At 49.6% G+C, this 12,095-nt stretch overlaps 1 protein-coding gene and 1 long non-coding RNA gene across 14 annotated transcripts in view; one reads left to right on the top strand and one right to left on the bottom strand.

Annotated features, from left to right (window-relative positions):
• LOC123617868 (uncharacterized) overlaps positions 1–12,095 on the top strand; it is a 150,872-nt gene that overhangs the window by 123,087 nt on the left and 15,690 nt on the right. The gene's annotated exons all lie outside the window — the stretch shown is intronic.
• On the bottom strand, positions 3,426–8,945 carry CRNN (cornulin). 3 transcript variants are annotated; one of them, XM_045516042.2, is made up of 4 exons: positions 8,812–8,853; positions 7,624–8,300; positions 6,674–6,823; positions 3,426–5,631 (listed from the first exon to the last, which is right to left on the bottom strand). In XM_045516042.2, exons 3-4 carry the CDS (start codon positions 6,809–6,811, stop codon positions 3,775–3,777), a joined length of 1,995 nt encoding a protein of 664 aa, XP_045371998.2. In that variant the 5' UTR covers positions 6,812–6,823; positions 7,624–8,300; positions 8,812–8,853; the 3' UTR covers positions 3,426–3,774. The 3 variants fall into 3 exon arrangements, with proteins under 3 accessions (XP_045371998.2, XP_045371995.2, XP_045371996.2); XM_045516039.2 differs by lacking the exon at positions 7,624–8,300 and having other exon boundaries at positions 6,674–6,846; positions 8,812–8,945; XM_045516040.2 differs by lacking the exon at positions 7,624–8,300 and having other exon boundaries at positions 8,812–8,927.

Below are 12,095 nucleotides of genomic sequence, written 5' to 3' on the forward strand. Positions count from 1 at the left end.
TGTGGTGTATCATTTGGCAGTCCCTCCACAGAAGTGTGGGCACAGCTCTTCTCCACAGCGTCATCAACAGTCTGTTCTCAAAAAGTTGCTTCTCAAGTCTGTCCTCTTTTAGATTTTTGCCAAGCTGATGGTGAGAAACAGTATCTTGATATGGTTTTAATTTGTGTTTCTATTTGTATGAACAAGCTGTCACATATTTTTATATATTTAAGGATCATTTGTATTTCTTCTGTCAACTATCTTTTTGTATCTTTTGCCCATCGTTACTTATTTCATATATTTTTGCTTTCTCACCTGCACCTTTTTCACCTTTTTAAAAATTAGATTGGTTAGCGGTTTTCTACTGGGTGATTCAAAGGAATAGGTTATTTATTTGTTTACTTATTATTTACTTATTTACTGCTTTTCTGTTTTTTAGTCATTAATTTCTTCTTACCTTTAAAATTCATACACACACACACACACACACACATACATATATGTTTTCATTGGTATTTTTCTAGCTTTTCAATTTGCACATTTAATTTATTTATTCTAATTTTTATTAACATGTAGCTAAGGCTATGGATTTTCCTTGATGTATTCATGGAGTTGTGGTCTATAATCCTTAGGTATCTAGTTTGTCATCATTTTCTAAAAGTCTGCAATTTTTTTCATCTCTTTTTATCCAAAAATTATTTAATAGAGTGTGTCTATTGTTAATTTCCAACAATGACAAAACAACAACAGAGGCTTGGCAGTATTCATTCATCCCACGTGTGCCTGTAAGAATGCTATTTGTATTATTTCTATTTTTGAATAATGCATTGAGGGTTTCTTTGTGACCTGATAGTAAATATTCTATGCATAGAAGGTGTAGTTTTTATTGTCGGGTTAGGATATTAGTGGATTATATGCATAAAGTTTTATTTATATTATAGCTTACTGTGTTTTTTAATTCATCTCTACATTTGCTATCTTCAACTGAAAGTCCCCTGTTATTTCTGTTTTTTAAAATTTGTTCTTGTACCCACTGTAGTTTCTGCTTTATGAGACCTGGGCTATGTTATTGAATGTACATTTATTAAAATTTGTTATATTTTCATTGTGAATTATATCCTTTGACATTTTTAAGTGTCCTTCTTCATCTTATTTAATGCTTTTTGATGAATTCTATCTTGTCTGGGATCAAGATCATAGCCCTGATTTTTAAGTTTTGTTTTTATCTGTGTTTTCCTGATTTTTATTAACCCACTCACCCCTTTTTAAATAACTTTGAGTCTCTTTGATTAGGATGTCCCTTGTGAAGAGCATAGACTGATGCAGAACTAAAATGAAAACGTGCTCTTTCGATAGTGCATTAAGCCTTTGACATTACTATTATAGCTTATATGTCCAACCTCAGTCTCCCACACTCTTCTGTGTCACATTTATGCAAATATGTCTTGTACATAAATAGCATCATTTATCATGTTCTCATTTGCTTTTTTTCTGGAATATCTTGATGTTGAGAAAGGTTTATATTTTTGTTCTAAAGTTACTTTTATAGTAACATCTTTATGTAATATATATCCCCTTTCTTTTGTAAAAATATACTGTCTATTCATCCCTTACTCCAAGTAATAATGGAATTTCCGAAAACCTTTTTCATGCTCCCCTCCTGCTTTCTTCCTTAATATCTAATTTGGAGTGATATCCTTTCACTCCCAGTTTTTACTCAAAAATTTGTATTTATTATAAAACCAGTGGACTTACTCTACTTCCCATACGGTTGCTCCTTCTCCCCGTTTTTTGTTAGCTGTGTGATATTTCTATTTCAGAGCATATAATGTAAAGTGTTATTCTGTCATCTTTATCCCCATTGTTTAGTCTCAGTCTTCAGTTAAATAGATTGAAACGTGCTGTATCAGATTGTATGGCAAATGCTTTTTATGATTCTGGGGGTTTTTGTTTGTTTTGGGAGATCATTCTCTAGTAGATTCCTCATGCAGGGATTTGGGGAGCACTACCCCCCGAGTCCTTGCGAGTTCTTTGTTACTTATCTTTGGTCTTTAGACCCAAACGTCAGTCTGGACAGATGTAAAATCACTTCGTCCTCAGAAGGACAACCTTACCTTTACACATGCTTATTCCTGACTATTCTGGCTCTAATTCTGGGTTTTTGTTTTGTGTGTTAGTTTTCTATTGCTGCTGTAACAAATTACCACACACTTAATGGCTTAAGGCAACACAAATTTATTCCCTTTTTTCCCTGGAGGTCAGAGGTCTAAAATCAAAGTGTCGGAAGGGCAGCTGGAGGCTCTTGGGGAAATTTTGTTTCCTTGCTTTTTCCAGCTTCTAGAAGTCATCTGCGTTCCTCGGTTGTGGCACATCACCCCAGTCCCTGCTGCCACCACCACGGCTCCTTTTTACTGACTTTGGCCCTCTCTCCTCACCCTCACAAGGACCCTTGTGATTACACTGGGCTCACCCAGATAATCCAGAACAATCGCCTCCTCTCTAGACCTTTAATTTAATCACACCTGCAAAGTCCCCTTTGCCATATAAGGTAACACAGCCACAGGTCCCTTGGACTGGGACGCAGACATCTTTAGGGGTTATTATTCAGCCTAACACATTTTGTTTTCTCCTTGAGAGTTCCCTTATTTCCTGGAAACCACAATGCCATGAAAAAATATGCTTTACACAGGATCGCATTGTTTTCTTGTGGGAGGTCCTTCGGCGTATCTAGCCTGCCACTCTGCTAGAAGCAGACGTCTTCTTAAGAAGTTCCTAAACGCTTTGCACAGGCTCTGCCCCAGACTTTTGGACTCAGCATCTCCAGGGTTAGGTTTATAAACCTGTGTTGCTAAAACGATTCCTGAGGTGATTCTTACAATAAGCCAGAGCTGAGAGGTTCTACCTGACACCTTGCTCGTATCCAGCGGCTGAGACAGCAGGAACGGTCAGAGCTGATGGGGTGAGGGGTGGGGGAGGGACGCTCGGGGTCTCTGGGTCTCGGCTCAGTGCCGGGTACCACATGCCTGCCCTCCTCTCCCCGCTCCCCGTGCCCTGCCACCCCGCTCCAACCCCTGGGGGCCTTCTTCCATTTATTGGTAACCCTGGGTCAGCCTTCCTATGTGACCTTACAAGGTGAACGGAGACTTACACTCTAGAATTAGAGGTCGTGAAAGACTGAGAATAGCTTTACCTCCCTAATTCCTGCTTGTCCTTTAAGGGCATTTACAAGGGGAAAAAGCCTCTTCTGGTTGAAACCTTTCCGAATCCATCTCTGCCAAGTATAAGAGCATGATCTCTCCTCCCTTTGACTCTTACAACTCTTGGAACCTTGCACAACGTCTTCTCAACCAGATGCTCTTCAAGGGTGGGGACTATGTCCAGTTCATCATCAAAACCCTGTAGCCCTTAGCCCATCATGTCAGCAGTGCCTGAACGGGACACAGAGCCCAGTTGCTCAGGGAGGTTTTATTGATGCATTAGGATAGACAGGGCAATGGGCAGATGGCAGAGATAAACCTGAAAGCTCTGAAAACCTCCACAAGCTGAGGAAAAATTGGCACAAAGAGATGACTTGTTCCATGTCTTCTTGCTCCTGAGAGGGTCTGCACAGCAAAGCAGGTAAGAGAGGGGAGTTTAGGCCCCTTGCAAAAATGGTCTCACTGAGAAAGACCTAAGAGAGGAGCACCACAGTTAAGACCTAATGTCCAGGGACACGCTGACTGGACTGGCCAGGGTGCGACAGGCCAGCCGCTCTCCACTCTCCCAGGACTGCGCACTGGAGCAGGGCTGGGATGCTCACGGTGTGCTGCTTTTGAAGTAGGAGTAGAGCCCCTTGGCTGTGAGGCTGCGCTTCCCTCCCTGCTGGGCGGCCTCCTGGCCTTGTGCCGCAGGCACACTGGTGTGCAGGCTGCCCTGGTCCTGCCTTCGGATCACTGTCTCCCTCGCGTGGTCATCAACCCACTCCTGTCTCACCACAGTGGGATCCCTCTCTCCCGGCCCCCTGGCCACACTGTGCGTTGGGCAGGCGCTGCTCCAGTCCTGTCTGCTGGTCACAGTGCTTGGCTCGGTCTGGGCCTGTCCTCCCAGCTCTGTCTCTCCTGCCTCGTAACTGCTCACTTGTGTGTGTCTTGGACCACTGCCTGACTGCCGCTGGGTCTGTCCCTGCTCTCCAGCCCCTGTGTGGCTTGCAGTCTGGCTCCTGTCGTGCTGCACAGTCTGGGTGGCACCTCCCTGTGTCTGAACATGTCCTCCTGTCACCACTTGGCTGGTCTGACTCCTGTCTTGACCATGGGTCTCAGTCCCTCTGGTTTGGCCACAGGTGGACTCCCATGACTGGGTGCTGGTGCTTCCCATCTGATGGCTCCTGTCCTGCTCCACAGTCTGGGTGGCACCTCCCTGTGTCTGAACATGTCCTCCTGTCACCACTTGGCTGGTCTGACTCCTGTCTTGACCATGGGTCTCAATCCCTCTGGTCTGGCCACAGGTGGACTCCCATGGCTGAGTGCCGGTGCTCCCTTTTTGATGGCCCCTATTCTGCTCCACAATCTGGCTGTGTGTCTGGGTTTGTGACCCTGCCTGTGTCTGAATGTGTCCTCCTGTCACCACTTGGCTTGTCTGGCTTCTGTCTTGACTGTGAATCTCAGTCCCTCTAGTCTGACCACAGGTGGGCTCCTGTGGCTGGATGGCGGTACTTCCTGTCTGATGGCTCCTGTCCTGCTCCATGGTCTGGGTGTGTGTCTGGGTTTGTGACCCTGGTGGGGTCTGAATGTGTCCTCCTGTCACCACTTGGCTGATCTGACTCCTGTCTTGACCATGGGTCTCAGTCCCTCTGGTTTGGCCACAGGTGGACTCCCATGACTGGGTGCTGGTGCTTCCCATCTGATGGCTCCTGTCCTGCTCCACAGTCTGGATGGCACCTCCCTGTGTCTGAACATGTCCTCCTGTCACCACTTGGCTGGTCTGACTCCTGTCTTGACCATGGGTCTCAGTCCCTCTGGTTTGGCCACAGATGGGCTCCCATGACTGGGTGCTGGTGCTTCCCATCTGATGGCTCCTGTCCTGCTCCACAGTCTGGGTGGCACCTGTCTGGGTCTGAGTTAAAGTTCCAATGATGGTCTCACTTGTCAGGTGGGCTCTGTCCTGTTCCCTGGTCTGCAACTGCCTCTCCGCCCTGCTTTCTCTGGCCTGAGGACTCTTGTCTTCTCGCACTCTCTGGGTCTGCTCCACGTGGTCCCTTGCTTGTGTCAGCTGGCTGGCTCCCTCCCGTCTCTGAGACTCAGACTGCCTGTCCTGGTGACTGACCTGAGCAGAGCTGATGTCCTGACCCTGGGTCTGAGGCCCAGGCCCACTTTGCCCCGTGGAAGCCTGCTCACTCTGTGCACCGTGGCTCCCTGCCTGGTCCTGTCCTTTCCCAGCCGTCCCCACCTCAGTGCCACCTCTCTGTCCTTCCCCTGGCTCTTGTGAGGCCGCAGAGGGGCGGCTTCCAGACTCTTGAGATCCACAAGCTCCCTCAGGACTCTCACTCAGGGTCTTGAAACAGGCCTGGGCGACTCTGAACACCAAGACCAAGAATTCCTTGAAGTCCACAGTCCCTGTGTCGTCTTCATCCAGCAGGCGCAGGACTTCATCCACGGTGGCCGGATCATGGGGCTTCTGGGGAGAGGATGAGGTGAGATCAGCATCCCGCCCCTGAGGATTCAGGCCGGTCTGTCAGCTTCCAGGCTTCCCACCCTGAGCCTGGGAGCTCGGTGCCCCTACCCTGCACACACGTCCTGCTACAGCAGCATCCACCTGAAATCACCTTCATTCAGCCCGGCCTCTCCCTGCAAACGTAGAAGCTCGCTCTGTTTTGTATCCTCTGTGTCTAGCCCAGTTTCTGGCCTACAGGAGAACTGGATAAAGATTCAATGAAGAATGAATAAATGAGCGCATAGTGACTCTTTGGGCTGTCCTTGGCCCCAGCCCCTGGCATGGAGGCCGTATTTTCTCCAGTGAGCCCAACACCAAGAAAAGCACAGTAGGAACACAGCCCCGTGGGCATCTGTGACATCCACACTGAGGCGCAGCTGTTTTGCCGAGATGGGGGGGGGCCTGGTGGGACGCACTCAGAGGCAGCATCCAGCTGTGCCCACACACATCCCCGCCCCCAAGACTTTCACCATGCTGGTTGCTTCAGCTGCAAACCAAAGGCAGTGAAATGCAGGGGGGTGCATCAAGGCCCGGGGTCTGGCTTAGCCAGGGAGGGGCTCCCAGAGTCTCCCCCAGCCGCTAACCACCTGCTCTCCAAAACCCCATTTCTGATGAGCCCACTCAGCTAATACATTTGAGCAACTGCTTTGAGCAACCGCTTCTCGTGAGTGCTTATTAACGGGTGATCAAACTTCTGGTACCCATAGGAGGTGGTCGCCGCATCAGATTTAAGAAGCAGCAGAAAGTGGCAGTTATTTCCATTTCTGAAGCAGTCTGAGGCTCTGTTCCTCCCTGAGCTGTCCCTTTGGTGTCCTCTTACCTCGTCTCCAAGTTAGAATTGACTGAAGTCAAGGTATTTCCTTTAAGGACCAGGCCTGTCAACTCCTGTGGCCCTCTCTGTTCCATCTCCCCCTCCTCTGCCTGCACAGCCCCGTTAGGACGCTGGGGTCCGGAGGCTAGCACTTGGTTCTCCCCCGCCTCCTGCCCCTCCCCCGCCGCCACCTACCACGATGACGTCAGCAAACTCCCGCTCCACGAGCCGCTTCAGCTCCCCCCGGGTGAGCACCTGGCAGGCGCCCTCGGTCCTGGCGTAGCGCCCAAAGGCTTCGATGATCCCAGTGATGTTTCGCAGCAACTGAGGCATCTTCGAGTCAAGCTAGAGAAAGAGGAAAAGCCCCCCTGGGGCCCGTAATCAGCCTCAGCTGTTCCCCAGGGAGTGCCCAGCTCCTAAGGCCTTTCCCTGCACACTCGGCCGCGTGGGGCCGCTCTGCTGGGTCTTCTCCGCCTTCCTTTCCGGCATGATGCGGTTTATGAGTGGGAACAGGGAGGACTTCTGCGGGGGCCCCAGCGCCGGCCTGGCACGTGAGCTGGGCGGATTGCTTGGTCTCCCCGTGCCTCGGTTTACTCACTGTGAAGTGTAGGTGGGACTGGTATTTATTTTATTGGATTATTGTAAAGATTAAAAGAGAGAATTCATAGAAAATACTTGGCAGAAGCTGGCTTATACCAAGTGCTAGCTTTTACCTCTCATCAGTGTTACTGTACCCACGTATGACTTGTGTGCATCTGTGTACACTCTACTGCTCACAAGCACTTCTGTGTGCATCATCTCTTGTAACCCTTACTATTTCCAGTTTTTTATAGGTGAGGAGATAGGCTCAGAAAAGACAGGTTGTTTGCCCAAGGCCACACAGCTTATAAGAAACCAAGAAATCCTGGAACCCAAATTCAATGAGCCTTCTAGACGGTACCCTGCAGACGGGGCAATGCCTTTGCCTATCACAGGGGTTAGGGACCCCCTGGGAACAGCAGCAGGCAGTAAGTACATATGCAGGTTAACCCTGGCCTCGGGTGGGGAGCCCCAGAGCCCAACTCTGCCCTTTCTGGCTTCCTTTTTGAAAGATGTTCAGGAAGAGGCTGGGCTACCAGCTGCTGGGAATGCTGAGGAGGGCGTACCTTCCCTGGTGGGAGGGCTTCCAGTTCTGAGAGTCCGGGTTTCTCTGACTGTGCCCTCTGTCCTCAGTGCTAGGACCTCGGGGGAGGCCAGCTGTCCACAGCTGCATAGCTCCTCCAAACCCCTGGCCCTGGCGGCCTGTGAGGAGAGGTTCCCAACTGAAGGGAGGTGTTCTCTTTTCCATTAGTCAGGGGTCTGGACACAGGTTGAAGTGAGTCCTGGCTATGGCTGGATGGGCAAGAGGCAAAGAGATGTGGAGATTCATTGAGCACAAGCCTTGGAGAGACCAAAGGAGATGACCGTCAGAGACCGTAGTGTCCAAGTGCAGGGCTGGGGGTAAGGAGAGCTGCGGAAGCTGGAACACCGAGGAAGGGAGTACGGGGAACGGGGCACACAAAGAGGGAGCGTGATTAAGGAACCAAGAGAGGAAAGAGAGGAAGGGGAATCGGTGCTAGAGAAAGTGGGTCAGTGTGGCCAGAGGATTTGGAGGGTTGCGGACCCAGGGGGCTCTTCAGGGGGTGTCCTTGCTACCATTTGGTGGCCAAAATATTTTCAGGCAGACTTTGCTTTTTTGTGCACATCAAGGTACAAAATCAGAATATTGCGCCTCAACGGAGACATGAAAAGGTCTTGGTTTCTTGTTTTTGTTTTTTCCATGTGGCAAACCTTAGCCACTGACCTATAAACAGTAAAAATAATAAGATGATCTTTCAGTTACCCTTCAAACTCCTTAGAATAAATGCACAAACTCATCTTACCTAAATATGGCCCTGGGGGAGGGGGGGCCACCATGTAAGCCCCTCCCTCCAGAAGAAGGCTTAACCCCATTGCTGGGTTGGCAGAAGTAATCTGACTCTGGTTTCACAGACACTGAGTACCGCAAAGAGGTTTACAGAACCTTAAGAACAAGAGACCTTTGCTGATCCAGGAAGGCCCGTGGGGTTCTGTTACTACTGCCAACACGGCCTCCCGGTGAGAGAAGCTGCTACGGGACCAACCGCAGGGGAGGAGGAGAGAGCCCGGCTGCTGCAGGAGAGCCCCTGGTTTGCCCAAGACTCCATCAGAGGGGGTGCTTTCTGCCCACAGCCGCCACTGGCTGACCTACGGGCCCGTACCTGGCAGCCCTGGTTTTCTGAGCTCAGATCACCAAGACTCAGCTTGAGAAAGAGGTTCCTTAGGAGTGGACTTACCTAGGGCACAAGCAGGATGAAGAGGTGGCTGTTAAGTGGTGTGTGGAGTGCCAGATGAGTGGGACAGAAACCTTTTTATAAGGGCTTTAACTGGGGCTAGTGGTTTAGACAGGATGTCCCCGCCCCATGGGAAGGCTTGATTCATCCACACTCAGCCCGGCCCAGCCTCACCTTCCTGCTTGTCCGTCTCACCTGCTGTCTAATTAGCAGGCCCCTCCTTCCACATTCAGTGCCCTCTCCCCACCTCCTCTCTCCCTGGGTCTGTCTCCGCATGATCGGGAGGCTCCCTCCCACCGTGCTGGGCTCGGCACCGGTGGGGTTCCTGGTGCCGTTTTTTCAGCCCTGTGTGACGGCAGTCGTGGGTCACCTTTCTTTTAGCACAAACATTCACGAGCTTACCCATCTATGGAGGCTTATCCTTTTCAAAGCGGTCGCTTTGGGAGGCTATACGTGTTTTTCTGATGATGTCATTCCTTAGAACATTCTTGAAATTCTTGTTGTGGAAATTGCCTTTCATACCAAGTTTACAAGATAGGCAAGAAATCCAGTCTTATTTCTGTATAGTTGGGCCTCATTTTTGATCAAAACAAAGAAAGTTAATACCTCTCCCCGCGACCCCCAACCTATGGGTAGGTAGCATTTTACATCTGGTGGCAGAAGAGGCTTAAGATAATTATGTCTAACCCTTCATTGTGAAGACGGGGAACTCCACGGGTCAACTGACCAGCAGATATTTCTGGAGAGCTTGCTGCCTTTCAGACACAGTGCTGGGGCCTGAGGAGTCAGTGTTGAGCAGGGTGGCAGTAGCGTCATGTCTCAAGGAGTTCACAGCCTGGCAGTCCCGGGAGGAAGCGCCCAGGCGGGCAACGGTAACGGTAATCACTGTTCGATTCGATTTCATTTTCCTTACCATCTCGCTCTGTGGGAGCCTCACGACTGCCCTGTGAGGTGGTACGGCTAAGCCCCTCTTATAAAGAAGGATGCTGAGAATCCTCAGGGAAGTGGCCGTTCCATGAAGAAGGGACAGGGCTGCACGAGAGCCCCTCAGCTTCGGGCCACGGACCCCTCTCTCACAGCCTGCTGCCACGTGTTCTTTTCTCCACGATTTTCGGCACTTTCCAGACATCACATTTGTCCTCCGTGGATGAAGAACAACCATCTTTGAAGATGCTAAGGAGAAAGCCTGCATAGCTCTGAGATCAGGTCCCAAGCTCCTAAGCCACATTGGCAGGAAGCACACTGGGTGGGGAAAGGTGTCTCCCAGTCCTCACGGACAGGTCACGGAGCACACAGGAAAGGCAAGGACAGGCTGGGCAGGTGCAGGAAGGGCCTTGGTTGCGGTGTCTGGCGTAGCGAGGGCAGCCTGTAGCCGTGGCAGGAGTCCCAGGACCGGACCAAGAGCAGGGCTGACGTGCAGACTGCAGGAGGGGCCTCTGCAGGCTTTGTGGCTGGAGAGGTGTGTCTGCACGGGGAGGGGCTGGCTCTGGTCCTGGAGTGGGGAGAGGGAGCAGAAGTTGCTATGGTTAGAAGAGGCCAGGATGAGAGGGGGAAGTTAGGGAACAAGAAGGGGCCCAACAGATTAGACCTCCCCACTGTGAGTGTGCTGAAGGGGCTCAGAACTTCCAGAAAGATTTGGGATCTAGGGGAAAGTAATTTAGGGAAGTGATATGCCAGGTGCTTAATCTGTGAGGCAACCATGAGGTAGGTTCTCATTACATCCAATTTCCAGATGAAGACACTGAGGTACTGAGAGGTCAAGTAAACTACGCAAGGTCACATACCTAGAAAGTGACACGCTGACTTTGAACTTAGGTCCGCCTGCCTCCAAAGTCTATGTCCCCTGAGCCCGTGGGTGGGGTGCTGTGAAGAGTATCGGGTGAAGGGAGGTTGGCTGGAGTGGGTGGGTGGGGCTGGGGACGTGAGGAGGTGGGAGAGTTGGGGACCAACAGTCTTTAATTGAGGTCATAAATTTGTTAGTTTGGAAATTTTTGAGGAGTTGTTACTAATGTTACAAATGAATGACTTTACTGAGTACTCGCATCTCACGGGTGTGCAGGAGGCAGGGGGAGGCCAGGGACCCTATCAGAAGTTGGGGCAGACTCTTATCCTCTGCTCACTCTGCCTTGGAGTAAACAGAAAAATCTCAAAGAAACAAACTCACTTTTTTAAAAAAATGTTTTAAATTTTTAAAACATTTTTTAATTCAGTAATAGTCATTTTACAATGTTGTGTCAAATTCCAGTGTAGGGCACAATTTTTCAGTTATACATGAACATACACACATTCACTGTCACGTTGTTTTTGCTGTGAGCTACCACAAGATCTTGTATATATTTCCCTGTGCTGTACAGTATAATCTTGTTTATCTATTCTACATTTTGAAATCCCAGTCTGTCCCTTCCCACCCCTGCCCCCTTGGCAACCCCAAGTTTGTATTCTGTGTCTGTGAGTCTGAAACAAACTCACTTTTGGACTTTGATTTCTTCTTACACGTTTACTCAGAAATTCACTGCTGCCTCCACCTGACTGATTCCTCCAAGTATCTGACAGCCGGTACTCGCCACACATAGTGGGCTGCAAATGGAGAATAGGGGTTTACTTTCCAGGAAACCAGTCTAATTGGGAAACAGGCCACGCACACCCAAAATAATTACTTAATAATGGAAGACAAAATTTTACATGTTAAATATGAGAGCTTGCTAACCAGACACCTTCACCTCCACCCAGGAGCACAGAAAGGTGATAAGGGGCAGGGGCCGGGCAGTGGGGAGTGATTAGACAGTGGCCGTTCAAGTCTCCCTCCAAAAAAGCAGAAGATGGGAAAATTCCATAATCCCGGGCTTCACCCTTAGAAAAGAGCAAAAACAAGTCTAGAGGCAGAGGGCACAGCTCAGTGGTGGAGCATATGCCAGCATGCATGAGGTCCTGGGCTCGATCCCTAGCGCCTCCAACAAAAATAAATCATAATAAAAATAAATAAATAAACAAACCTAATTACCTCCCCCTTCCAAAACAAAACAAAACAAAACAAAACGAAAGTCTAAAAACCAGAGAGCTGTTGCCTAAAATTGCTTGAAGTTACTTGGGTGTTGAGAGAATTGACCTGTCCATTCACAGCCCACACATCCTGACTGAGGGACAGGGTGACGGGTATGGTTCTTAGAGGGAAAAAAGAACAGTGGACAGTTCTGGGCCTCCTTGTCCTCTGTCTTCCCCAACTAGAGCCTCTTCGCCTAAAACCACCCTACCTGGGCCCTGCTCAGAGCAGCAGGGAAGCACCCAGA

Source organism: Camelus bactrianus, chromosome 21 (assembly GCF_048773025.1).
Source record: "Camelus bactrianus isolate YW-2024 breed Bactrian camel chromosome 21, ASM4877302v1, whole genome shotgun sequence".
NCBI lineage: Eukaryota > Metazoa > Chordata > Mammalia > Artiodactyla > Camelidae > Camelus > Camelus bactrianus.

What these genes read in the sequence shown, in the direction of transcription:
- CRNN (XM_045516039.2), bottom strand. Translation starts at nt 6,811, where the DNA reads ATGCCTCAGTTGCTGCGAAACATCACTGGGATCATCGAAGCCTTTGGG. An exon ending in AGTTTGCTGACGTCATCGTG is followed by an intron (nt 5,632 to 6,673) that starts GTAGGTGGCGGC and finishes TCCTCTCCCCAG; the next exon opens with AAGCCCCATGATCCGGCCAC.